At 36.5% G+C, this 25,485-nt stretch overlaps 1 protein-coding gene across 1 annotated transcript; it reads left to right on the top strand.

Moving 5' to 3' along the window:
- The first annotated feature begins 469 nt into the window (after nt 1–469).
- On the top strand, nt 470–25,196 carry LOC138715767 (diacylglycerol kinase kappa-like). Its single transcript, XM_069848814.1, has 4 exons — nt 470–1,078; nt 2,951–3,133; nt 24,477–25,028; nt 25,087–25,196. Exons 1-4 carry the CDS (start codon nt 919–921, stop codon nt 25,194–25,196), a joined length of 1,005 nt encoding a protein of 334 aa, XP_069704915.1. The 5' UTR covers nt 470–918.
- The last annotated feature ends 289 nt before the right edge of the window (nt 25,197–25,485 follow it).

Consider the following 25,485-nt stretch of genomic DNA (forward strand, 5'->3'; position numbering starts at 1 on the left):
AATACTTAATACTAAGACTGGGGAATTCTGCAAAACATAACCTATAGAAAGTGTTGTCTGAGCGGTAGTTGTGTTTGTGCTGATCATCATGATGACTTGCAATGTTTGGACCTACCTGTCAGTCCAAAGACAAGTGCACAGCACATAAAATAATTTTCACATGCAATTTCTCATCCACTCAAATGTGAGCTCTGCTAGACATATTTTCACTCAGGGACACCAAGATTCAAGGGGCTTTCATAGACCAATACAAATTATCCCAAGCCTACCTGTGTGCCCCCAATCCACACAGCATTTGTTTCAAAATCTCTCTTATCACTGCATAAATTAATAATATTGAAGTGCTAGTTTCTTTAATCTTCACATAAGTTCAACTTCATCTTGTTCCTGTTTCACATCTAGGTATTGCGCAAACTGAAAATTAATAATTAATGGTATTTGTGAATTTAAAAATGGTGTCGTTCTAATTATTTTATTCTTAATGTAGCCAGAACATCATGTTTATTTCTTAGTAGGTAATAATGTTAATTTCACATATCTAGTATTTCAATGACATAACTTTAATCATAAATCATCCTGGAAGCCTAACTTTCTTGGTATCATGTTCGATAAGGATCTTAGTTGGCCTTTTCACATCGATGACCTTCATAATGCTTTAGACTCAATAAGGGGGGCAAAGACTAATTGGGATTTCCCGGTCTCTGATCGGGTCAAAAACCCTGATGGAACTGATATTTAACCCTTGTGGTGAATTTCGGTGAAGTCCGGAGGGCCTAATTAGTCAAATCCACTCTCCTCACCTCCACGCTGGGGCCCCCTGGGATCTTTTAAGATGCGAAAGAGAGAGTGGTGTGCGGAAAGCAATGGGAAGCTTCCGCATTTATTTATCCCAAGAAGAATAGTATTACAAATAACTGCATGATGAGTTTTTCTCCCGTAAAAAATTCCGGACGTAAACTATCCCCCCAATCGGATGTCCGGGTGGGGGATACAGGAGAAGGACGATTCATGCCAGAACATGAAAAAGAAGAAAGAAGACTGACGACTGCAACTGGAACAGGAGCTACTCTGCAGCCAGGTAAGTTGGAAAATTTGAAGAAAGCAATAAGAACAAACAGAGTGGATGTGATGGGAATATCAGGAGGGAGGTGGGAAAATAGTGGGGAGTTGCAAAAGGAGGCTAGCAATAGCGAAGGAAGCTTTTAATAGAAAAAGGAACATCTTCTGCGGACCTTTGGGAAAAGAACTAAGAAAGATAGTAAAGTGCTTCGTATGGAGTTTAGCATTTTGTAGAGCAGAAATATGGACATTACGACGAAGTGAAGAGAAGAGAATAAAAGGATTTGAAATGTAGATATGGAGAAGAATGGAACATGAGAATTGGACAGACAGAATAAGAAATGAAGCTGTGTTGGAAAGAGAGGGTGAAGAAAGAATGATGTTGAAAATGATCAGGAAGGGGAAAAGGAATTGGTTGGGTCATTGGCTGAGAAGACACTGCCTACTGAAGGATGCAATGGAAGGAAAGGAGAAAGGGAGAAGAGTTGGGGGCAGAAAAAGATCTGCGATGATAGACGAGAATAAGATATATGGATCATATGAGGAAACAAACAGGCAGGCAGAAAATAGGAAAGATTGGAGAACGCTGGGTTTGCAGTGGAAAACCTGGACTTGGGAGAACAATGAATGAATGAATGAATGAATGACTGAATGACTGAATGTATTTTTTGTTACGGTTAAAGACCGCAGATTATGTAGGGGAAGCTATTGCATATCTGGCGAGGATAAAGGGATTTTGTGCATTAATCAATGCAATTGCCCACTTTCTACTGTACTATTTCATCTTCAAGTTTTTTTATTGTAAAAATCGGAGATATGCTTCCCCTTTACCATTTTTGATATCTTCATTCGATTTTGGTATGCCTTTTTTTCTCTTTTGCCTATAATTTTTAGGACACTAAATTCAAATGCAGCCTCTTTTTAAATATATGTAAAGTTATTTCATTCTTCTTCTATGTTTCCTGAAATTTTGATTTGTTGAAGGTGTTCCTTTATTCTACATTCATAAAGCCATTGAATACTACTTTCTCTCAATAAATCTATTTTAAATATAGACCTAAGCCTATTATTTTCTTGCTTGAAATTTTTATTCTTTCTTTTATTCCATGGTTATGGTATTCTAATAGGGGATACAACTAAATGATAATCCGTGTCTAATTCTTATATTTCAAAGTGTTTAATATAAACAATTGAATGCTTTGTTGACGTGAAGACACTTCGAGATATACGAGTAGCTTCTAGTCACATAACTTATCCTTTTCATTTGGAAATTTGAGAACTGTAACATAACACTCTCACTTATAGCACTCTGGTAATTGCTGGTACACAATCACACAACATTTAGGAGCCATCTGTGAATAAAAGAATATGGATAAATTAATTTCATTTTAAATGAAAGTCTAAACTTCCATCATTTCAGTTCCCTGAATGTATTTTTCTTTTAGGTTATACTGTACCTATACTAGAAGTAACCGTTACTATGCGATTCATCTTTTGATTCCTTTTCAGACTTCACTTTTATGATTCACTTATTTTTAATAGTTTGGAGACGTACAAGTTACCATACTACTGTCCGTCCGAGTGGTTATTTCGCAGGGTCGTCCAAACAGGGGAAATCACATAGCAGTTAGGCCTACTTACTTAACCGTGCCCTTTCTTTTAAATTATTTTAAACAGTTGTATAATACTACGTAAATTTCCAATTCTGTACAGCAAATATTTGCAGAGAAGAGTATCCACTAGTTCTTACAGAGAGGACAGGAGAAACGTTTGGGGCAAACCGGGATGCGACATAAGCATTCAGCTGGACAGTAGCTACCCATTTATCCTCTTCGTAGTTACCAATCAGTGTATTACGAAGATTTTAACCAAGAATTACACTTCCTTTTAGATCGACAAGAAGAAAATGACAAGATGGAAACGCCGATGATGGTGGAGGCTTCGAGCAGCGACCAACAGCGGGCATTTAACAACTGGAATGCGGAGTGGGAGAAGAGAGTCAGGCAGGGGGACCCGCAGAATCTGAAGAATTTGGAGGCTGGACTTCATTATTTCCAATTCGATAGCCGGGAAGGTACAGTAACTGTTTACATCCCGAAGTATACAATTGCTTTCAGCTATGCACAAGCAGCTCGTGGATACCCAGAGTAGCGCAATCAGCTAATCGGCCGCCATTGTTATTCCATTTCAACACTCTTGGGATAGGAATATTTAAAGTAAAGCTCAATTTAGGCAGTGTCCGTGGCCCTTAAAATTAAGAGTAGGTTATTTGATTCTGACTTAGACTATATTATTTCATTCCTATACAACTGTAGCATATACGACAAATAGCGAGCGCTGCGCTGGAATTGCAATGACTGATTTGTCGGTTTTCCGGCGCAAAGGATTGTGGTACTCTGGATATCTACGGACTCTGTGCACAAGTTCAGGAGACTTGAATTCTTATTAGTAGCGAATATGGCATTTATCCAGAGATGTCATGTAACCAGTTCTCACTAGTCGCCCGATTCACTTGTTGAATTAGTCACAATTCGTAGAATCTATTCTTAAATGTTTGAAGTTTAAAATACATTAGGTTCTTGAGAGAAAGCAAGAACATTAAACATTTTAACATGAAATTCTCTAGCTTTTTAATATGACAGTAAATATAATCGTATCATATTTTTAAATCGTTGTTTCTTAACCAAGTGTGCAGACAGTCAGAGGAGGAATACAATATCGACGGCCCATTTAGAAAAGAAAACAACTCAAAATTTAAAGTTTTGAGAAACCTGAATTTTGAAGCTTCATGTTATTGTGAAAAATCATCAAAGGATTGTTGAACTTAATCCAAATTGAAATCATGGAAATAGGCCTACGTAGATAAATTAACATGGAACAACCTAAAGCTTAGTATTCATATCATGAAATAATGTTATTTAATTACTCTGTCTATTTAGAATCCCCCATAGAAGATTTCACTTTAAGAAAAAAGCATTGAATATATGGGGCTATTCCATCAAATGACCAGTTGCCATAGAAACGTCTACCTATCACATAGCTTGTACAATGTACAGAGCGATCCAAAAGTAGCGCACATCTTAATAGGTTTCTATGGATGAATAAATGGGTAGACCTTATTATAACAATTTTTTTGGTATACCGTCTGTATTTATGTCCTAATACGTTCACATATATTTATAAAGATGAATTTGTTACATTTACTTACATCAGTTTTAACTTAAGTTACATCATTTTTCACAACATATGCTGAAAATTGCAGCCCCGTTCAGTAACGCATGTATAGCTCGCGCAAGGAACGATTACCGAAAAGCAATGGTGGCGTTGCTGTCTGTTTTGACGTGTGTATGTAGGCACGCCGAGGGGGCGAGAAATGCTGGCCGATTGAAGTACTGTCTCTTCCAACAAGATGAACATATGAAGACACAGTTGTGGAAATGAAGAACGTAGCAAGAGAAAAATTTGAAGCTAATTAAACGCGTAACATATGTTTATGAATGAAATAATAATACCGTGCGATACAAGTCACGTATTCACATGCAACGGAACAAACTAAAGTCGTGATGTAACTATCATAACGCAAGACTCATTCTATAGATGTCATTTCTCTTCCGACTGTACTCTTGAATATCATTTAATCTATCTCATGACCTTTCCTGTCCGCCGCTCTTCCTTATCGCATTGTTTCATTCGCATTCCTTCCTTCGGTATTCTCTACTTCCGAGACCTATACCACGGTAGGTAGGCTATAACACGGTACTCGCCACGCGCAGACTACGAGGCAAGCCCCGCCCTTCTCTACGTCATCCGTTGTACAAAGTGTGAAAGCTTACGCGCCACAGACATGCATTAAAAACGGAGGAAAACAGTAACACTATAATATATGCATACACGCAGCAAAATACAATGAGCACTATTACTTAAAACATTGGCGTCTGGCTACGGAAATCTCCATAGTTAGGTGGTCAGCTGTAGGTGTCGGGGGCCACGGAGATTTCTGGTTTTACGTAAGGGTTTGTTTTGTCATATGTCAACTTTTGTAGATTAAGTCACAGGCTTTTAATTGTCGTAACATATTATTGGATAGGAAGTTTCTTATTACCTTTGGATCCTTCTCCCCTCCTTCCCCTAAAAATTTATAGCGTACAGACACATTCACAAACCGTCAATAAAATTTCAGTTGAAACTGTCCCTGAATGAGGAAATTATTCTTTAGAGAAGCCGTCTAAGAGTATGGACATGCAATTCTGGAAAATTAGTAAAACACGGCATACTCGTGAGAATGGTAAGTGAGGTCATAACGTATATGTAACATGGAAATATACTCATATGCTACTGAAGGAAAGAGATTAGAAATAGACACGATATACACTTTCTGGAACCGAACTTCTATCTACGGCATTTTCTTGAAAGAAAGACAAGGGTTTACGGTACAATAAGAAGCAACAGAGAGCTTCCGAAGTCTTTCGTTGAAGATGAAAATAATTTAACAGTAGGAGAGAGCGTATTATATAGGGAGGATGGCGTCTTCTTTAGATTTCGAAATACGAAAGAAGAGAGGAGTTAGGATGGCCAGCACTTTGTACTTGGTGACACTAGGAAGAAAGGAAAATGCTAGAGGAGGCTGTGTGAAAGCTCTCTTGCATCATTCAATAGAACAAATATGTACACAGAGTAAGTCAATATCTGTTCTACTATTCAATTCTGAGAAAAACTATAAAATGGAGCAGAAAAGTTGTGTTGTGATTCCTAAACTGTGCTTTAGGATCTATAAATTAAAAACTCTGACATGAAGCTGTTATATAAGAATAGGTCTATCTTGCTGGAAACAGCTAGCTACTGACGGAAATGATTTAATCTAGATGTCATAAGATACTTGTAGTTGTCTCTCTTCAGTTCCTCAAACAGACCTCGAACACTCTTTATAAAAATCAAAAATCCTTTCTGAAATGGCAAAATAACTTTCTTACCACTACACGCATTAAGTTGAACAATTGAAATAATTAATCTTAAACTTGATCCTGTTTTTCAGTTTCTATGCCGTAGATGATCTTTAAATTATATTTAGTGGCTGGCTAGAGTTCAACACATCGAATCCATCATTAACACATTTTATGAATTCTGATACATGCTTTTCTTCGGGAATAAGGTGCAAAATGGTTTTGGATATTGTATTAGAAAGAACTTCTGCGACCTTTCTTACATTTTGCTTCTCCATTCCACACAGAGTTAAATGATCATTTTGTATCTTGTATGTGTATTTCAGATCTCTTTTGTTGTAATTCAGAAGTTTTAAAAATGTATTCTCATTCACAAATTTCAAAACCACTATCAAGAAGATCGTTTCTTAAGAATTTCAGCGCATGTGGCACATCACAAAAAGCCCATATACTTATTTCAGGAACGTTAGTATTCTGAAATTGGGTTTTATTTTGGACACGACCCAACTTTAACAGAATCCACATATTACGCGGCCCCATGTCATTTACGAATCCTCTCATCCTTAGGCCTATATTCTTCAATTCATATACAGCAGTATGAAGAATGGCAGGGGTTACTGCGCTGTCGGATCGTAAAATATTATCTATAAGAATGCGTATCATCATTTCCCACGGGGCGTGAAACGCTTCTGTCAAGTACGCTTTCGTAAGCCACTATCCATGTGAACGCGGTGTAGTAAGCTTGCCGGTGACGTCAAAAGCTCACGATTCGGTCGTGACGGGATCAAACATGTTTGATTTTCAGTCGTAAGCCGCCTGGCTTTAGTGAAGCAAGATGTCTTGTTAGCTTTGTTTTTAGATTTAGTAAGAGTGATACAATACAATTTTTGGAACTATAGGTATCAAATAAAACATGTTCTGTACAATCCAACATTGGGCGAGCATCGGGATCGTGATAAACAAGCAGCAGCGGATAAACGAATGTCTGCTACCCTAAATATACCAACATTTGGACCGAAGGAATTTATAATGAAATTTAAAAACTTGAAAAGTTTTTTGCCAGGAAATGAGGAAAATTTCTGAGAGTGAGAGATCAGAAAAGTCTACCGATGAGATCTACAAACCTAAAGCTGCCTGGTTAATGAAAATAAACTATTTCAAGTGACATTCTAGTTCTGTTTTGGCAGTTATTGTTTGTTTCATACAGTTTTTATGTCATATTTTGTTATAAGAAGTCGAACTCGCTCAAACAAATCTTCAAATTGTACCTCTGTCATTCTTAACGAATTTTTGAAATCCTCAGGATGATTTTTAAGTTCTCCTTCAATAAATCTTCAAGCTCCCAAAGCTTTGCGTTGTAGTGTCCACTGCCTAACCCACCATCTCCTTCTCTTGTGTTTTCTTCTTTGCAAGAAACGATTTCATTCGCTGAAACTGAACATATAACCCAGCCGTCGGCAATTTTGTACTCGCGATGACATCACTGGACGCAAGCCGCAGTACGTAAGATGTAATATTAGTCGAGGAGTATAGAGCACTCCGTTCGGATCCCAGTGGCGGACTCTCAACCCAATCATCTGACGTAGACTACACAATATTGTTTTATAGATGAACAGATTGTATTGTATTTCACCTTTATGTTTGCTGTGCTACAACAACCTAGGAAAATACTTCACAAATTGCCACTCTTAATACAACTCGTAAATTTTCGTCTGCTAGTCACGATCTTTGTTTAGATTTTACAAGTTTTCGTTCAGAAAAAAATTGTTCGGAAATATATCGAATGTAGAGACAAACATAGCGGCTATGTAGGGTCGCGTCAGGCGACCTATGATAATACTATAGATATTTTCTATGGAGAGCATTTTAAATAATTCTAAGCCAGTCTGGTGTGTTATACAATGACAACGTTTAATGTCCTCACTTATTTCCAGCTCTCTTAATATCACGTTACTCCACTTAGTAGACTTTTTTAAAGTCGTATTTCGAGTCCCGTATGTTACTATAGATACTAATTACTTTCTGTTCAGATTCGTTTCTTCTATATATTTTCTTCATGCTTGGCATAACTTTTCTCTTATTGTATTTCCTTCGAGTGTAATGACATCGAGCAAATATTCTTATACAGAGAGATAATTCGTAACTCCGCGGATGAACATTACCATTTATACTGCATCAATATCTGTGTTTTCACCTGAAACGAGAGATTAGACCACTGTTCATGCATCTTTGATTTTATTTCTCGTTCAGCTAGTGTTTCAATATCCCTTATCCTCCTTTGTAATGTCTGTGTGGATAATTTCATACTGTTAAAAACATCAGATTATTCGGGACAAATAATGTTAGCAACTTTATTTTGACATGTTTTAATGAATTGTCTTTTATTTTAGCACTTCAATGATTTTGCGATTTGTATGTATGTATTGCGAGTAATTTTACGGCTGTCGCCGTCTCCCGCTTCTCAACTTCCAGGTACTCCGGTTTTGACAATCGCCCATTTGTAGACCCCTGCAGACCATATCCTCCTGAACTTCCTCGCTCCATTTCTTCATTGGCCTTCCTCTTCTCTTTTTTTCCGGGGGAGTCCAGTTGAAGACCTTATTAGGCCAGCGGTCGGCTGACATTCTCTGGAGATGCCCATACCATATCAGGCGTTTAGTTTCCACTGATTGTAAGATATCTCCTGATACCTGCATTATATTTCGGACATCCTGATTCCTAATGTGGTCCATCCTCGAAACTTGACAACTACGGCGCCAGTAATCCATTTTTAGAGCCAACAATTTCTTCTTCATCCTGTCTCTCATTTCCCAAGTTTCAGATCCATAGGTACATATAATTTCTATTATAGTTTTATATATACTTGTCTTAGTTTTCCTTGTTACCTTGTCATTCCACAGGAGTGTATTTAATTGTCTTATGGCCCGCTTTCCTTGGCCAATCTTATTATTATCTTCATCACTTTTGGCCTGACTGTTGAGGGTAACACCCAAATATTTGAATGATTCAGAATTTTCTATTTGTGTATCCCCAGTATCTAAATTTACCTTGCTGCGACTACCCACAACCATGTATTTTATTTTCTTGAAATTAATTGATAGCCCCCCTTCCTTATTTTGCGATTTCCAAAGCAATAATATAACTTGCATGGAGTTCCCTTTGACTCAGTTTGTTCCATCATAATTTAATACTGGAACTGTTATTTGAATTTCGTTCTTCTATATTTTAATTGCTTGACTCCGTCTAGCCCTACGAAAAGAAAATTATTTTTATACTTATTTTCTACTGCATACATTTCCGTTTACAATTACATTGGACATGTTCATGCTTACCTATGATTTCGTGATAATCTTATGACGTGTCGTAATGTCGCTAGATGTTTGATTTTTAAGTGTCTATTATAATTTTAGAACAGAAGAGGCGTCTACATTGTCACCATATGCACACCTACTGTTCCTCCCATTCTTCCTTAAACACACGTTTCCGAACAGACGTTGAAGGTTTTGAGAAAGAAACAATCTAATATAATCAGGTATCCACTGATAGATGTCTGTGTACTGGAGTTGTAGGGGAGTTGATTGGAAGGGAGAGAGTGAAGCAAAGACAGTTTACTGCGCTGCCCCTTCGACAGCACTATTGCTAATGATCACGATGACATTTTCTCCGATCCCTGCCATACATTCTTCAGCAACTAACCATGGCTACGTCTCGACTGACTACTTTGTCCTTCCGTGTGAACGGACCACGCTTTCCAGCAAGAAGGAACTGGCGTGGAGCAATCACGATATTTTTAAATTGACGCGAGCGTTTCACGCCCCGTGGGTACACAAGCCTGCTAAACAGTCAAATGTATTGTCGTAAGAAATGCTATGCTGCACTTGCATTTATTATTATTATTATTATTATTATTATTATTATTATTATTATTATTATTATGTCTTTTTCCATGTCAATCGTATTATTTATATTATATTTTAAGATCTCAAAACTAAAAGAGATCAAACCTACATGCATTTTATGGTGAAGAGATGCCTTTGTAATGTTCGAGGAGAAGGTAATGGATATTTAAGTTGTCTTTTAAAATCATAGGCGTTTTAGACAGAGCTCGTAACGTGACTGCTACAGCAACATCTTCGACTTTTTCCCCCTTCAAGTTACTGCTCTTCTAGTTATTAACACGGATTTTTTTGAGGACTGAAAATGGAGGATAATTTAATACTTTCATTTTCAAAAGTCTTAATACGGGCTTCTAAGTGCATATTTTCATGTTTTAATTCCTTCAAAGTTTCTTCTAGCTCTGTAATTTGGTCCGAAAGCATCTCATTTTCGGATTTCAACAATTTTTTTTTCAAAATATCAATTTTTTCGTGTCAGAGATACTAGGATTAGTGAACACTTGTTCATTTCCATTATTAATTGCAGGACAATAATTTTCTCCCGTGTTCGAGACGCTGGAATCCAACACATTTTCTAGGATCTTTTTGTTATTTCTCCTCTCCGGCGTTCTGAAGGATCATTATTTGATTCGGGATTAGAATTCGGTATAGGCCTATTTAGATGGGGTTCAGCTCATTCACGTAATATCCATTTATGTTTCAAAGTTGGAAGCTCCGTTTTAAGATCCCTTTCATAATAATTTTCACCAAAATGATAAGATCAGACTGTTGCGTTTTCTTCATTGAAAGAATCTTCCCTTTTACACAAATATGCCCATCTTTTCCTACGCACATCTTATTTAGGGAATCTGTGGAAAGTGATACTCGCGCGGGCAGAAATCCTTGTTGTAGGCTGTTTGAGCAGGTAGCAATAGCGCATACAAAAGGCATTTTTTCTTGTTTTGTTTTCGCAATAGCTACTTTCAATAGTACGTCATAATGTTAGTCCTTAGAACTAGACCAATTAAATTTATATTTCAGTTATGCAATATACGGTCGTAGGACATATTTTGACTGAGAAAGATAGCATAAACATTATTTATATTAACATTTTCCAGAAATTATTATTAAAACAAATGACCTTATGATGAAACTTACTTGTATGTACAGAATGAAGTAGCTCTATTAAACCTAACACAAAAATATGTACAATCACTATTTACAAACACAAAAAACAAACAATTTTCACTCAAACCCTCAAACTACTGTAAGACTGGTAATCCCCGCCACTTGGAGTGTACAGTACGATTATTTAGTCCTGACAGTCGCCGGAGATGTGCGCCTAGATCAGGCGAATGCATTTAGTTACGCCAAGGGGTGTATGGGTTATTCATTCGCTTGCCTTCGAAGCGATCGGGATGTCATGCGTGCGGTGGAGCGGCATGTTTCCAGTACAATTAAGCTGTACTGCATTCCTTTACCGACCGCTCGCCCTTATCTCTACTCCGGAACTTTTCCCCTCTTTCGCGTCGCTGAGCTGTCAGGACTAAATAAGCGGTCTGTACAACGGCTGACGCCAGAGACAGAGTTTGCTACCGCGCATCCAGTTCATGACATGTACCGTGTTATACTTACAGTGGCATGTACGAACTCTTTTTACCATGTTTGCGGCCACTTTTTTGAGCACGCGTACACTGATGTTGTTAATCTCCGTTGTTATGGTACTCTTTAGTTCCTCCAGAGTGTGCGGTCTGTTTTTGTATACCCTTCCTTTAAGATAACCCCACATAAAGAAATCTGGGGACGTCAAATAGGAGGTCATGGACGCTACAATCTTCGAAAAATGATACGCTCACCCAAAAGCTCGCGCAAAAACTGCATGGTTTCATTAGATGTGTGACATATGGCACTGTCCTGCTGGAACCAACAATCACATTCATCACTGTCAAGAAGCGCAATAAACTGTATAATGATATCTATGTACACAACACTGGGCACTGTAGTTTCAAAGAAAGTGGAGCCCACTATACGACGACGTGAAACGGCACACTACACTCCAATTTCTTTAGAGTGTAAGGGGGTTTCATGGAACACATGTGGATTTTCGGTGGACCAAATTCGAGAGTTTTGACTGTTCATGTAACCACTAAGGTGAAACCACGCCTCACCTGTGAAGAACACACGGTCAAGCTCTGCAATTCCATGGTTGTCAACTAATGACCGCAACCATGTAAGCTACAGTACACTACGCGATTTTGTTTATTAGGCTCCTTGAATTCTTGAACACTGCGTACATGATAAGCACGAAAATGTAACCGCTTCATCGCTCTCTGAGCACTTCCACATGAACTCTAAGAGTGGAGCTCAGAGTCTCCGCGAACGTTTTGAAGGCGAACGCTCCATCACATTTCTCACCTCAGCCAGTTTAGCAGGAGTTAAAATGGCCGGTCTCCCGGTTCTCTTCTTGTCTGCAACTGATCCACATTCCCTGAAACTGACGATTACTCTCGTTATGGTCGAATTGTTGGGCACTACCACATCCGGATAATTCGTCTACAACACGTGTACAAGGACGACTGGAAAAATAATGTTCAACAACGAAACCTCGTTGCTCTTTGGAAAACGACATGTTTGCCGAGCAATAAACAAAGAACTATTGCAAGCGTCAGTGTATACATACACATCACAATGACGACAAGGTTTGTTGCTGTAGCAACATGATGCGATAGCCGATAGCACTTTCCAACTGCATTACTCAATATAGACACCATAATTTTAATGTGAGCGACCTTTGGAGCGCTCGTATTAGGCAAGACCCATAGGCCTATAATCAATGCTTTTTTCTTAACGTGAAATCCTCTATAATTACTTTCTTCTCACAAGATCTGGGAGTTATCTTCGGCATGGAGTTCCACCTCCTTGGCCACCAAATATCTTCATTGAGTCATTCCACTTCAAACAGGACAAATATAAAGGAAATTTAACCTTGATGTTTTTTATTTCTGTCAAATTTTTTGTTCGATTGAAGGAATAAAAATAAAATTTAAGGGATACAGGGTTACATACAATCTGTGAAATCATATCTTTGTAATTTCTCAGTCGTAGATTGGCTGTTAATTTCGCAATGTTTCCACCATCAATTAACAACTTTATATTCTCATGATGACCACACACATACAGACTGAATGAGTACTACTAGCTCCAGGAAGCACACATTGTTTTGGTCTTAGTTCCGCAAATTTTTAAAAACTAATTTGTATGTCTGAATATTTAACCTTAAAAGCTCAAAATGTTTCTTTTAAATCTGATAACAATAATCTTTTCTGTTTCTGTACTTTGTGGCCGTCTTCTTTTACAGAAACGAAGTTTTACTTTCTCGCCATGATGCGACTTATATCATTATTAGTGTAATGGTCAATTAAGTACATTTCCACTATGGATGTGTCTAAAGTTTATCCAATTCTAGATTCTGGATTTGAGAGAATTCCCCTCTCTGCAGCTAAGTTTTTTGCAACACTGATCATGTGATTAGATGCATCACAGTGTTCCCTAATTTTACTGTATGACCACTCTTCAAATATATAGTATTGACAGAAGTCAATAGTGTTTCCGAAACACTCTGGTAGCTTATTAATTATGTCACCGCTACTCTTCTCATCTGGTGTTGTTTCTACTTCCTTTTTTCTCAACGCGAAAAATCTTTTCCTTATGTGTCTGTTTTATTTTCTGATATTTCTGTTAGGGATAATTCTTCTGTGATAATTTCTTCTTCTTAATTGATGTCTCACCCTTGACATCAAACTTTCATTAAAATTATCAATGTCCGTCACTGACACCTCTGACACCTCTGAATTATTTATCAATTTCCGAATTGCCTGTTGTTTCTTCTTCAATGTTCTGGACACTAGAACCGCCTAAGATATCAACACTGCTGGTTTGAACAGCACTTGATTCACTAATATTTGACATTAACAAAATTTTCTTACGACAATTTTCACAAATCCTAAGATTGTACGACAACTTAATGTGTTGCATTTTCAATTTTTAAGCATGTTGGAAGTCACGCACCTTAATTTCCCTTTCTTAAACCTACGACTATGATTGCTTATTTTGAAAGGATTAAAACACTGATCATGTCTAGGTTCTGTTATTACTCATTGTGATTAGCCTACACACTAATTGCACCAACTAAAAACAATAACAGAAACTACGCCACACACACTCGCGGTAATACTATAGTACAGTGTTATTAATGCCCTAACGTTTGAAAATCTCGGAACAAACTGAAGAGAATTCATTCCGCCTTGGACCTGGATTAGGTATGGTATTGTATATCCCAGCCAATCTTCTCCAGACATAAACAAATAGGACTGACAGTCGCCAGTGTGATGTCGCATGCCAGACTTCAGCCAACAGTTAACAGTGTGCCGCTACAAGGGATTAAGAGCGCAACAGAGCTCTATGCGCGTATTTATTTAGTATTTTTTTACTCTGTCATTTATTGCTTTTCCACTATTAAATTTTGGTCTACTTACACATAATTAAATGGAGAACATGCTGATAATTTAAAAATGGTATTCTAAGTTTGCTAACATTATGAACAACAAAATTAACCTATATAATAATTATGGCATAAAGTACTGTGAATACATAAAAATGGAAAGTGATTATACACAGGCTAAAAGCCTGATATTTAACCTTCCAAATGAAACTAACCTCGATTTCATACGATACACATAATGGGAGAAACGAATGTTTGTATATGCCAATGTGTACAATTTTTCAATAATTTTGATGCTGTATAGATCTCAAAATAACCAGAACTGGGGCCAAGAAAAATAATATGGGTCTCTTATTTTTACCCTTAGAAAGCATACAAGAAGTTTCAAACAATTCTAAAAATATGAGATCAAAAATTTGTCCGGTCTGACGTGGAATGACTCCATTGCATATAAAGCCGACACCTTTACATTTATACTTTGCTCCAAAACATGACGCCCTTCCTTCACACCTTTCACCACTTAACTGTAGAAACGAGCAAGGGGTAAAATTTACAAGCGTCTAGCTGTAGCAAACAGGAGTCTCAATTTCTGCGTGTCTGATGGGTCGGGAGAGATTGGTCGAGATCGGTCGTCTGCCGTTGTAAGAGCCATCTCGTGTATGTGTATATATACGCGTATTAGACTGTGGTCTATATCGTGTAGGCCAATGCCATCATCCTGGCGGCAGCCTTCGAAATCTCATAGAATTGTCTGTGTTTTTTCTGTAATTTGTTAAATTTGTTTCTCTATTTATTTGTGCTATTTAGATGTGTATTGATATAATGTAACTAGTAATAACCATACTTTTTATGTAAGTTTTGTGGTTCCTCAGTTTTCTTATAAACGTAATGTACAAACTCATAAGAAAGTAAAGCATGTTGTGAAAGTAAGCAAGTCCTTCAAGTGCGATTATTATGACGCGCAGTTCAATCATGTGAAGAATCTTAAAAGGCATGAAATTAAAAAAAAAAAAAAAAAACATAATATTGTATATAATAGGTTTAAAAGTGACAAAATCTTTAAATGTGAAATGTGTGATGCTCAGTAATCAAGAAAACAAACTCTGAAATAACACGAAAGTCAGGTGCATCAGTTAGAAGCAGTGACGCGTAAGAATGTATCAAAACATCATTGCTCTCTTTGTTCATATGAAACAACCAAATATGAATGATTAAAACATTATAATGAAATTCATAATATATCACAACTAAATCGGAAACATTTCTAAACTTAGAAGAAGTTCATAAATGGAAGAAAAACACAGAAGTGGAGACCAGAGAAAACTTTATATACAGTAAGTTAGAGCGTGTCAGAAAACAGCAAGTAACATTAAGCATCACTATTTTTCCTGTTACCACAGTTGAGTATTACATGCCTACGTGAAACAGACAAAGGCATATATACAAATACAGGGCAGCAAAAATTAATGCTTTTTGTCCGGCCAGTATGAAAATAAGAGAGTTGGAAGTTATAATTTACGGACACACATGTTGGGCATGGAAGTGACCTTGGCCATTTGTTTCTCTCTTCTTCTCAGCGCCTGGAAACAGCCAGTAAGATAGCTAACAAGATACCATTTGACACCATATTGAATGAGATACGAGACTCTGTCACAGAATCCAGTTTAGAAACAGTACATCTCTTAACTAAAAAGGACTGTATAATACTGAGAAAGCCTTCAATCTTTCGGAAGAGGGGATGCGTAATGCTGGATACAGGAAGTTACAGAAAGCAGTGATCAGTGTATTCTGTATTATAAGTAGGGAAAGGAAGTTCATGTATTTGCATATTTATTCTCTATCATTGTTTGAATATGCTGAAAGATTATCTACATGAATCACACATTTCTGAATACAATTATATTACTTTTATTGTGCATTAATGTGCATATTTTGCATCTATTTATAAAAGCATCATATTTTAACATTTATGCAGGGAACCTGCTTATTATGTATGTTTATTTGTCTTTCCCTCATTTTTAAAAGTATGTAACCTTGTAAACACGACTAATTTATGTTTATGAATTTTGAACATAACGATGGCGCCCCCATAGGGAGCCTCTTGAGTTAGCAATTAGTATTCCTTTACTGCAGTCTTGAGCAGATTTCGATAGAACAATATCCAGTTTAACATCAGTTCCAAAAAAATGTAGGAGATAAAGTGAATGAGAAAACAGCAAATATTCTTTCCAAAAACCCTGGATATTATCAACTTAAAGAAATTCAAGATATTCTCGAAGGAAAAACACCCCAAAAACCAACAAAATGTTCTGTAGAACAGCTCACAGCTTTTGTGCAAGCCCTTCTTACTTCTTGTGACGTAGAACGAAATTTATTGCGCTACAAAGCTATGCTTAGAGACAACAGGCAAAGAATGACAACAGAAAACATACGACACTGCTTAGTTGTGAACTGTAACAGCATAAATGGAACATTCAGCAATGAGGCTAGCATTTCAAAATCCATAGACTAAACGTAAGTTACCTATACCTTATTATTCTGTTAAAATAATCTCAGACTGATAATGAATACTTTGTAGCATATTTATCAACAATTTTTACGGCATAAATGCATACATATTCTTCACATTTTTAGGGCATGAACTTCCTTTCCCTGATTATAAGCCACAAGGAACTGCTCCTGACATGACAGCACATTTTTTGAAAGAAGAAGATTTTGTTCTTATAATACAAAGCCCAGGGAGAAATTTTAAAAACATATGGCTCAGAGAAAGTAATAATTGAGGGCTTTGCCGGAAGAAAGGCGGATAGACCTATATGCCCTTCTTCGGAAAAACGGTTTAAAATGTAGTGAATAATTCGCTAATTATAATAGCGGAATTTTGTTTTGATTGTACTGTACATACCTGCAGGAAAGGGCTGCATGCGTGTATAACATTTTATTCAGGTGCGTTTTAAAATCTTAGATTGCATGTATCTCATTTAGCCATATTGACGTATACGCCCTTTTTCCGGCAAACCCCTCAATTATTGATGGTAGGGCCTACCCATGGTATGGGTGATTATGGATTTCAACTTATCGCAATAATGACAGTTGATGAAATGAATCAGGGATTTCCAGGGACTTTCTTAATATCTAATAGGACAGATGAAAATGTGCTATCTTTTGTTTTTTAATTGTGTTAAACAAGAAATTGGTATCCTGGCCACAAAATCTTCATGAGTGACATGAAAGAAGAATTTTATAAAGGTTTACGAAAATGTCCAGCTTTGGCATCAAATTTTTTGGATTAGGACTCTAAATTATACCGGGAAGCTAGAAGGCGAATGAAGAACTTCCAAGTGCCTGGGCAATAGATATTACTACAGTGCGAGCGAGAAGTTTCTCCGCAGTGCTTCTGTAGCCACGGTGCAGCCGAGAATCCACCAGGCAGAGAATTCAAGTGGCAGCACTGGCCGCTAAGCATATGATTGACTGGGGATGTGAGGTTGTCAAACCGGAATTAATGGGAAAATGTCAACTTTCTACAAGATTACGTACCAGCTGTCTACAGGATTACTACAACTAATGGAGCTGCGGAGGGACTTTTGGATCGCACTGTATAAAGCTTGGGTAACTGCGATGGGCCCTCCCGATAAACGCTTGTTTTACACCTGGCACATAGAAAAAGTATGGAGTAAGAACATTAGGAATAAAATAAACGATTTAACCTAGCAGCCAGTAACATACAAGTATTTACGAGTTCTTCATACAGAAAATGACGAGAACACTTATGCTAAACTTTTGGTAGGAATCCTTCAGTATTTAACAGGTGATACTGAATTATCATTATTTTTTTAATATTTTACTACTACTGCATGAAGAACGTAGTGTGTTGGGCCTGCTGCCGTAGGAAATAATTGTGGTATAGATATTAATATGCACATAGAACGGATGCAACGTAGTGCTCTAAAGCACATATACCTGCACTGTAAAAAAAACAAGAAGACTAGACAAAGACATATCAACTCTCATAAAATTAACCAGAGATAGACTATTCGACAGACTGACCGTTTTGAACAAAAGAGAAATACAAAAACAAATCTGATATGAGCAAGCCAATCCGCAAAGAAGTTCTAAATATTTCTCTGTCACTTTTGCAAAGAAAGGAAACAGATCAATAAAATATATGTACAGTTCATGTTTCTTTAGTGTTGTTGTTTGTTTGTTATTTAGTAATATTGTATTTGTTAAATTCGTTTCTTCATAAGACAGTTTATTCATTTTATCCTAACATTATCTATGGGTGGCAAGATTTATATACAGTGATGTACAGTTCAGCAGTGTAAAGTGAAAAACTGGTATCTACACATTCATTTGTAGATTGGATTTAAATGGTGAGTGACCTATATGGTATTTCATAACATACTATTAATGATGTTCTTATATTAATTATTTATGTTGGATTTAATCAATTTTTTGTGGGGATATTCATATTATGTTAGTACAATATAGGAACCTTACATGAAGGAAACAAGCATCGAACCAAAATCACACATGCGCGACTGATTTCACTCGACCCAACAGTACAATCGTTAATGTTTTATTGTACAATCATTACTTATTAATTATAAATAAGATACATTTTAGAAGTGTAGGTCTAAAAGCAATTGGCGTACAAATGTATGTAACACTTATTAGACCACTACACCTATTCATTTCAAGAGAAACACAATATCTGAGACTTAGAATAAATCGACGCCTAATGTCAAAGGACACTAACTCCAAAATCACAACTTTACAGGGGAGGCAAAAAACAGTTTAATTGTGTATATTTTATTGTTACTGCTTTAATTTAAGATATATGTTGATAAAATTTAAATCATATATACTGTATATATATATCAAATATAAACCTAAAGACAATACAATACAGTACATATTTTCTAGAAATATTTTAGTATTGTCTTAAAAATTAACACATTTTGGAGATAGTGTTCTTTGTTACTAACGAAGCTTTCAATTTAGTAGACAGTGTTAAAAATAAATGCCAAAATATTGAATTTAAACATTTTAATAAAAAATTATAGCTATTTGACAATGCAAATTAATAAATTTAATTATTGTGGTGAGCAGCAAATATCAATTTCTTCTTCTTCATAAAGGAATATTATCTAAACTTAGAACATATCAGTAAGATTATAAAAATACCAGTTAATATTATTTACGCAGCATAAAAGCATAATATTATCATTATTAGATCAATTTATACTATTATTTGAAATAATAATTTTAACAGTGCATTTATAAAATAATAAAAGAGCAAAGTTATCTTCATTTTTACATTGCATTTTAGAACATCAGTGTTTTTAAATATTGCTAATGTTACTTTAATATACCACAGCTGATGAGGGTTTGGACGAAAAAGTTATTCAATTAATGATAATTTATTTAAAAAATAATGAATTCTACAAATTCAGTTCATTTAAAAGTCTGTCTGCACGTAATGAAAAGAAAACACACTTAACTCAGAATTTGTGCCCTAAATGACATTGAATAAAATTATAATATGAATATATTATATTATATTTGATTCAGTATTTTATGTTTTGAATAGTATCAATATCTACACCTCTCATATAAAAATTTGAAATTTCCTCTTAATTTTATAATCACTCATTGCTCTTCATTTTGAGTACTGTATCTTATATTACGATTTCCTGTTCTCCATTTTTAAACTATTGTAAAAGAATTGGTAATTTCCTGGTAAAATATTCTGTTTACACAGTTGCAATAGATTTTTAATTTTCTAATCTTGTATATTTTTAGTGCTCCTTGATGCTTTGGTTTAAGCTGACGATTATCCAGCCTAAATCCAAGTGTAATCTTGCTTTGTACATTGAATTTTTGGAATTCTTCATCATACTTGAATTTAAATAATAAGTGTTCACTGTTACTTTTCCGATACTGGAACCACACTATATCCAGCCATCTTACAATGTTTCCGTTAGTGTCAACTTTCTTGTTCTTTATTAATGTCTTCTGAATTTCTCTTACATAATTAAATCACTTTGTTTCACTTCTATTTTTGATACAGCTTAAAGTATAGTGTATCACCCTGATGGATCAAATATTTCTGTATGTTTGGTTGTTTTTTTTTCAATGTTCGCGTGGACTGTGTCCATTTGTGAATGTCCTGGTTAAAAAAAATATGTTCAATTTGAGGTATGTCAAAAACATTCGCAGCGTAGAGGAGCATGGTTGATATAAGCACATTCCTCCACAAGTATCGAACATGAAATAGAACCTTTTACCATTCTGCAGTTTTTTCATTTGAGCAAAGAGACGTGATGGTACTACTGCAGCTTCCCTTTCTGCAATTATCTCGTTTCATATAAAATTTTGTGCTGTTCTGTTGGCTACAGCATACACGGTCAAATTATATAGGCCTACAGCTAATCTACGTTTATAAAACACTCATTCCATTTTAAAACTTGGATTGTAGCGCACAGCTTCGAAATAAAATTAAAAAAAGTAAAGAACGTTCACTGATGCCATAATTTTGTAATTTTCTTTTACTTGAGCTGCTTCCTTTCTTTCAATGTGGGACTGACGAACTGCCTCCGTTTCTATCTTCTTAAGTTCAAACATGTGATCATATTTATAACATTTATTGCATTGATGCTTTCTGGGATTATGAAAAGCTATATTAAAATTATTTTTGAAAATATGACGTTAATATGAAAGGTTTTCTGTCTGAACATTAGCATTCCTGAATTTCCCTCCCCCCAACATTTGGGCTCATCATTGATCCGGATGCACCGCAACCTTAGGCTTACTGTGCTACCTATGTTTTATCATTTAATACCAATTCATCAACCCTGTTACCTTGATTAAGGTGTACAGTCCAGATATAGAACGTTTATTACAAACTGTAAACTTCTTACAAACTGAATTGATTTAAGAATGCGTGTTCTATTAATAAAAAAATTATCAAATCTTTAACAATAAACAGTATGGTGATTGTATTACATTCTTGGTTGTATGTTCTGAGGAAGTGTCACCAATAAAATCTTAGAAATGTTAAATAATTTAGAGACAAAGAACACTATCTCAACTCAGTGTTCTTCTAGTTTATATTTTATTATTGTCAAAGAAAACTAAGTCTAGATAGTGTTGTTTGACACTCAGCATCTGTCTAAATTAACACAACACTATCTAAAAAAAAAAAAAAAAAAAAAAAAACAAAAAAAAAACAAAAAAAAACTATCACTTGTAGAGACATATTACTTTCACACTATTATAAAGGCTACTTTGTACAACATGATACTACAAATAATTCAGAAAGTCGATTTTTGGCGATAGTGTCCTTTGACACTAAGCCGTCGAAATGTCAAAGTGTTTTGTAACTAATTCTATAAGTGAAATGAATTACTTTATAATCGAAATTGAAACGTTTATCTCTCTTCAATAGCACAGAGCATACAGCTGATCGGGAAGCCCGACCTCTCTATGACGTCACATGGAATGTTTGAGAGCGACATTTCTATTTGTCTCCGAATCACACATTAGTCGATGGTAGCCAATAAGAACTCGACATACAATATAGCTAGCTACACCTGAAAATTTCTACTCCTCACAGCGCGACCGATCTCGACCGATCTCATCCGACCCAAATTAGACGTCTCTTGTATGCTACAGATAGACACTTATATAAAATTTAGCTGAGTTGCCAATTCCTGAAGTCATTATCACATTGTATTTATGCCACGCGCCTAAGGGTTAAGAAGATAGGGATTTACGAGGGTTTACAATTCCAGGAAGAAAGACCGTCATATATTTTGGTGCAAGGTATACCCTCACCATTATTACAATCTAAAAAGCGTCACATTCCAGTACAGTGCCCCGAAAACTTACATAGTGCGAACACTGGATGAAAGATTAAGTAACAAAGTTTACTCCGAAGACCGTTTAATTGCACAACTGGACAGTATTGCACAACACAGCATGACCTAATAGTCTATTGTAATGTAAAGTTTATTGTTATAATTGTAACTAACAATAAAATTACAAAAATGGATAAGCAATAAAGAAAACTGGTAATGTTTTAGGCCCATATTCGAAAAATTCTGGGTTAAAACTCCGTGCCCAGCCAATTTGACTCATGTTTTTCATGGTTTCCCTCAGTCACGAAGGCATATACTGGATTGGAAATTTGCATATCATGATTCATAACACCCTTAATCACCAATATCATGAACATTAAAATAAAATCTAAATCAATTACATGAACACAAGCCATTTATAACACACGACAATAAAAACAGAGTCAGAACAAAAGTCCATGGCCTACAGATATACCCAAAGATCCTACACACGTGATACGATCATAGATGTTAGTGTGTATGAATAAACTTATCAAAAGAGATGCCAACTGAGAATAAGTGAAACAGGAGAAGGTGGTTATGGGATTTTTAAGTCAGGTAGGATAAATTTAATTTTAGACAAAATGAATAACACGACCTCAGAATAGCTCGAAATTAACATAGGATTGAAACGGATTTGCGGTGTTTCTCTTTTTCTGTTTATAATGCACACGAAAAAAATTATTCAGGAATGGAGAGCCATGCGATATAAAGAGTTGGAGATAAACAGATATTTAAAAATATGTTAATTAATATTTGTGGATAACCTAGTTTTAATAGCACCTACAGAAAATGATCTACAATACTCAGTACATTAGTAAAATATCATTGCAAAATATAACATGGAAATAATACAGAAAAAGAAAGTTTCGCCTTCTGGCGAAAATAGCTTGTCCCTAGTAAAATATGTTTGGAAGACAAAATTTTAGAAAGAGCAAATGATATTACATATATTGGCTACAAATTAACATTTGATAATTATTTAGAATAATGAGAAAAACTGTAAAACACTCCAAGACTATGTAAATGATCAATAGAGTAATGAAACCTTCCCTGGTACAGAAAAGCACTAGAATACGACTTCAACAAACCCTTTACTCTGTTATGGCAGTTCTTTTTATTTTATTGAGTTATTTTACGACGTTGTATCAACATCTCACGTTACTTAGCGTCTGAATGAAATGGAGGTGATAATCCAGGTGAAATGAGTCCGGGGTCCAGCACCGAAAGTTACCCAGCATGTGCTCTTATTCCCTTAAGGGAAAACTCCGGAAATACCTCAACCAGGTAACTTGCCCCGATCGGGATTCGAACTCGGACCACTTGGTTTCGCGACCAAACGAGGTGACCGTTACTCCACAGGAATGGACTTATGGTAGTGAGGCAAATATATTAAGGGGAAAGAACAGCTAATGAAATAAGATTTATGCGAAGAACAGTATTATATAAAAATGAGACCATAAGCGCAGCGATGAAGTAATGGAAGAACTCGGCCTGTAATCAATACTCAATTTCATACAAAATATGAGAACAATTGCATGAGACGTTTGCGATGTATGAGATCCCACAGAATCCCAAAAGCTATGCTTCACTATCTATCTTAGGGGAAAAGATTTCTGGGAAGCCCCATAAAGAGTTTGAGAGAAAATTACTCTTTATTATGAGATCTAATAGACCACATGACCTAAAACTTGTATGGATGATGATGAAGTCAGGTAGATAGATGTCTTTGGAAATGGTTCTTGTTGCGCAGTAGTGCAATGGAACAAATGCATAGTGTGATTGTTTTGGTTTTGCCAATCCACATTGCATATGCAAGGAATTTCCGCCATCGAGTACAGTTAAGAGAAAAATATTATGTGCTGACAATTTTATTAAGATTATTATTGTTTTTACCAAGTATGCTAATTTGGAGCTTTATGCCATGAAGTCCTGAAAATATGCTGCATAGCATGCTCAATAGTTAATATACACAGGAACGCCTGAAATATGAAAAAAAGATACAGTTAATTTTGTATATTCGTTACTACTGTCGTTCAAAACATGTACAAAATGATTTTGTATGACTTGAAAATGAAGAGTAAATTATGCAGTTGAATACGTATCCTCGCCTTACTACTAGGTCTATGTCATTCACTGAAAGCAAGTGAATGCAGTGACACATGCATAACAATCAAGTTTATTTTGCTTCTTGCAGACTTACCAGGATACATGGAAGACAAGCCAGGTACAATACCACAAACCACGCCAGCTACCATGACAGAACCAATCCCAGCTCACATGTTAGATCCCATGCCACCACCCGTGCCACATTCCGTGCCACCACCCGTGCCTCCTCCCGTGCCACCACACGTGCCATCACCCGTGTCATCACCCGTGCCAGCACCATCATTACAGAACCCACCAGAAGAAGAAGATGACAATAGAACGAAGAGTTGCTGCTGGCGTTTTTTAAGGTATTTATTTTGTGGGCTACTTCCCATGTCGAATCGCAGGCCAGCATCCATGCCAGCGCCTATGTCATCTCCCATGATAGATTCAATGCCAGCTCCCATGCAAGATACCATATCAGTACCTATTCCAGAAACCATGTCAACTCCCACGCCAGAACCAATACCAGACCCCATGCGAGCTTCAATGCTAGATATCATTCCAGCTCCCATGTCAAGTCACATACTAGATCCCGTGCCAGCCCCCATGCCAACTGAAATGCCAGCTCCCACGCCAAGAGCAATGAGCCTCTGGTCTCGTTTAAGATATAGGTTTCGTGGGCCAGCTCCCATTTCATTTGACATGCCATTTCGCAGGCCAGCCCGCATGCCATCTCCCATGCCAGATCGCATGCCACCACCATATTCCAATTACCTACCAGCAGAAGATAGGCACCGAAGAAGGAATGCCTGGTGGTCTTGTTTAAGATATATATTTTTTGGGCCACGTCCCGTACTAGATGACGAGACATATTACACGCCGGCACCTATGCCAACTTCTGTGACAGCATCCTTGCCAGATCCCATGCCAGTACCCAGATCAGCACCAATTCCAGATGATATGCCAGGATCCATGACAGCTCCCATGCCAGATCCAATACCACTACCAGTGCAAGATTCCATATCAGTGCCTATGGCAGGTCCTATGCCACTACCCATGCCAGCTTCCATGCCAGCAGAAGATAGGCACCGAAGAAGGAATGCCTGGTGGTCTTG

The sequence above is a fragment of the Periplaneta americana genome, chromosome 15 (genome assembly GCF_040183065.1).
Source record: "Periplaneta americana isolate PAMFEO1 chromosome 15, P.americana_PAMFEO1_priV1, whole genome shotgun sequence".
In the NCBI taxonomy this organism is placed as follows: Eukaryota; Metazoa; Arthropoda; class Insecta; order Blattodea; family Blattidae; genus Periplaneta; species Periplaneta americana.

What these genes read in the sequence shown, in the direction of transcription:
- LOC138715767 (XM_069848814.1), top strand. Translation starts at nt 919, where the DNA reads ATGATGAGTTTTTCTCCCGTAAAAAATTCCGGACGTAAACTATCCCCC. An exon ending in CCAATTCGATAGCCGGGAAG is followed by an intron (nt 3,134 to 24,476) that starts GTACAGTAACTG and finishes TGCTTCTTGCAG; the next exon opens with ACTTACCAGGATACATGGAA. An exon ending in AGCAATGAGCCTCTGGTCTC is followed by an intron (nt 25,029 to 25,086) that starts GTTTAAGATATA and finishes GCCATTTCGCAG; the next exon opens with GCCAGCCCGCATGCCATCTC.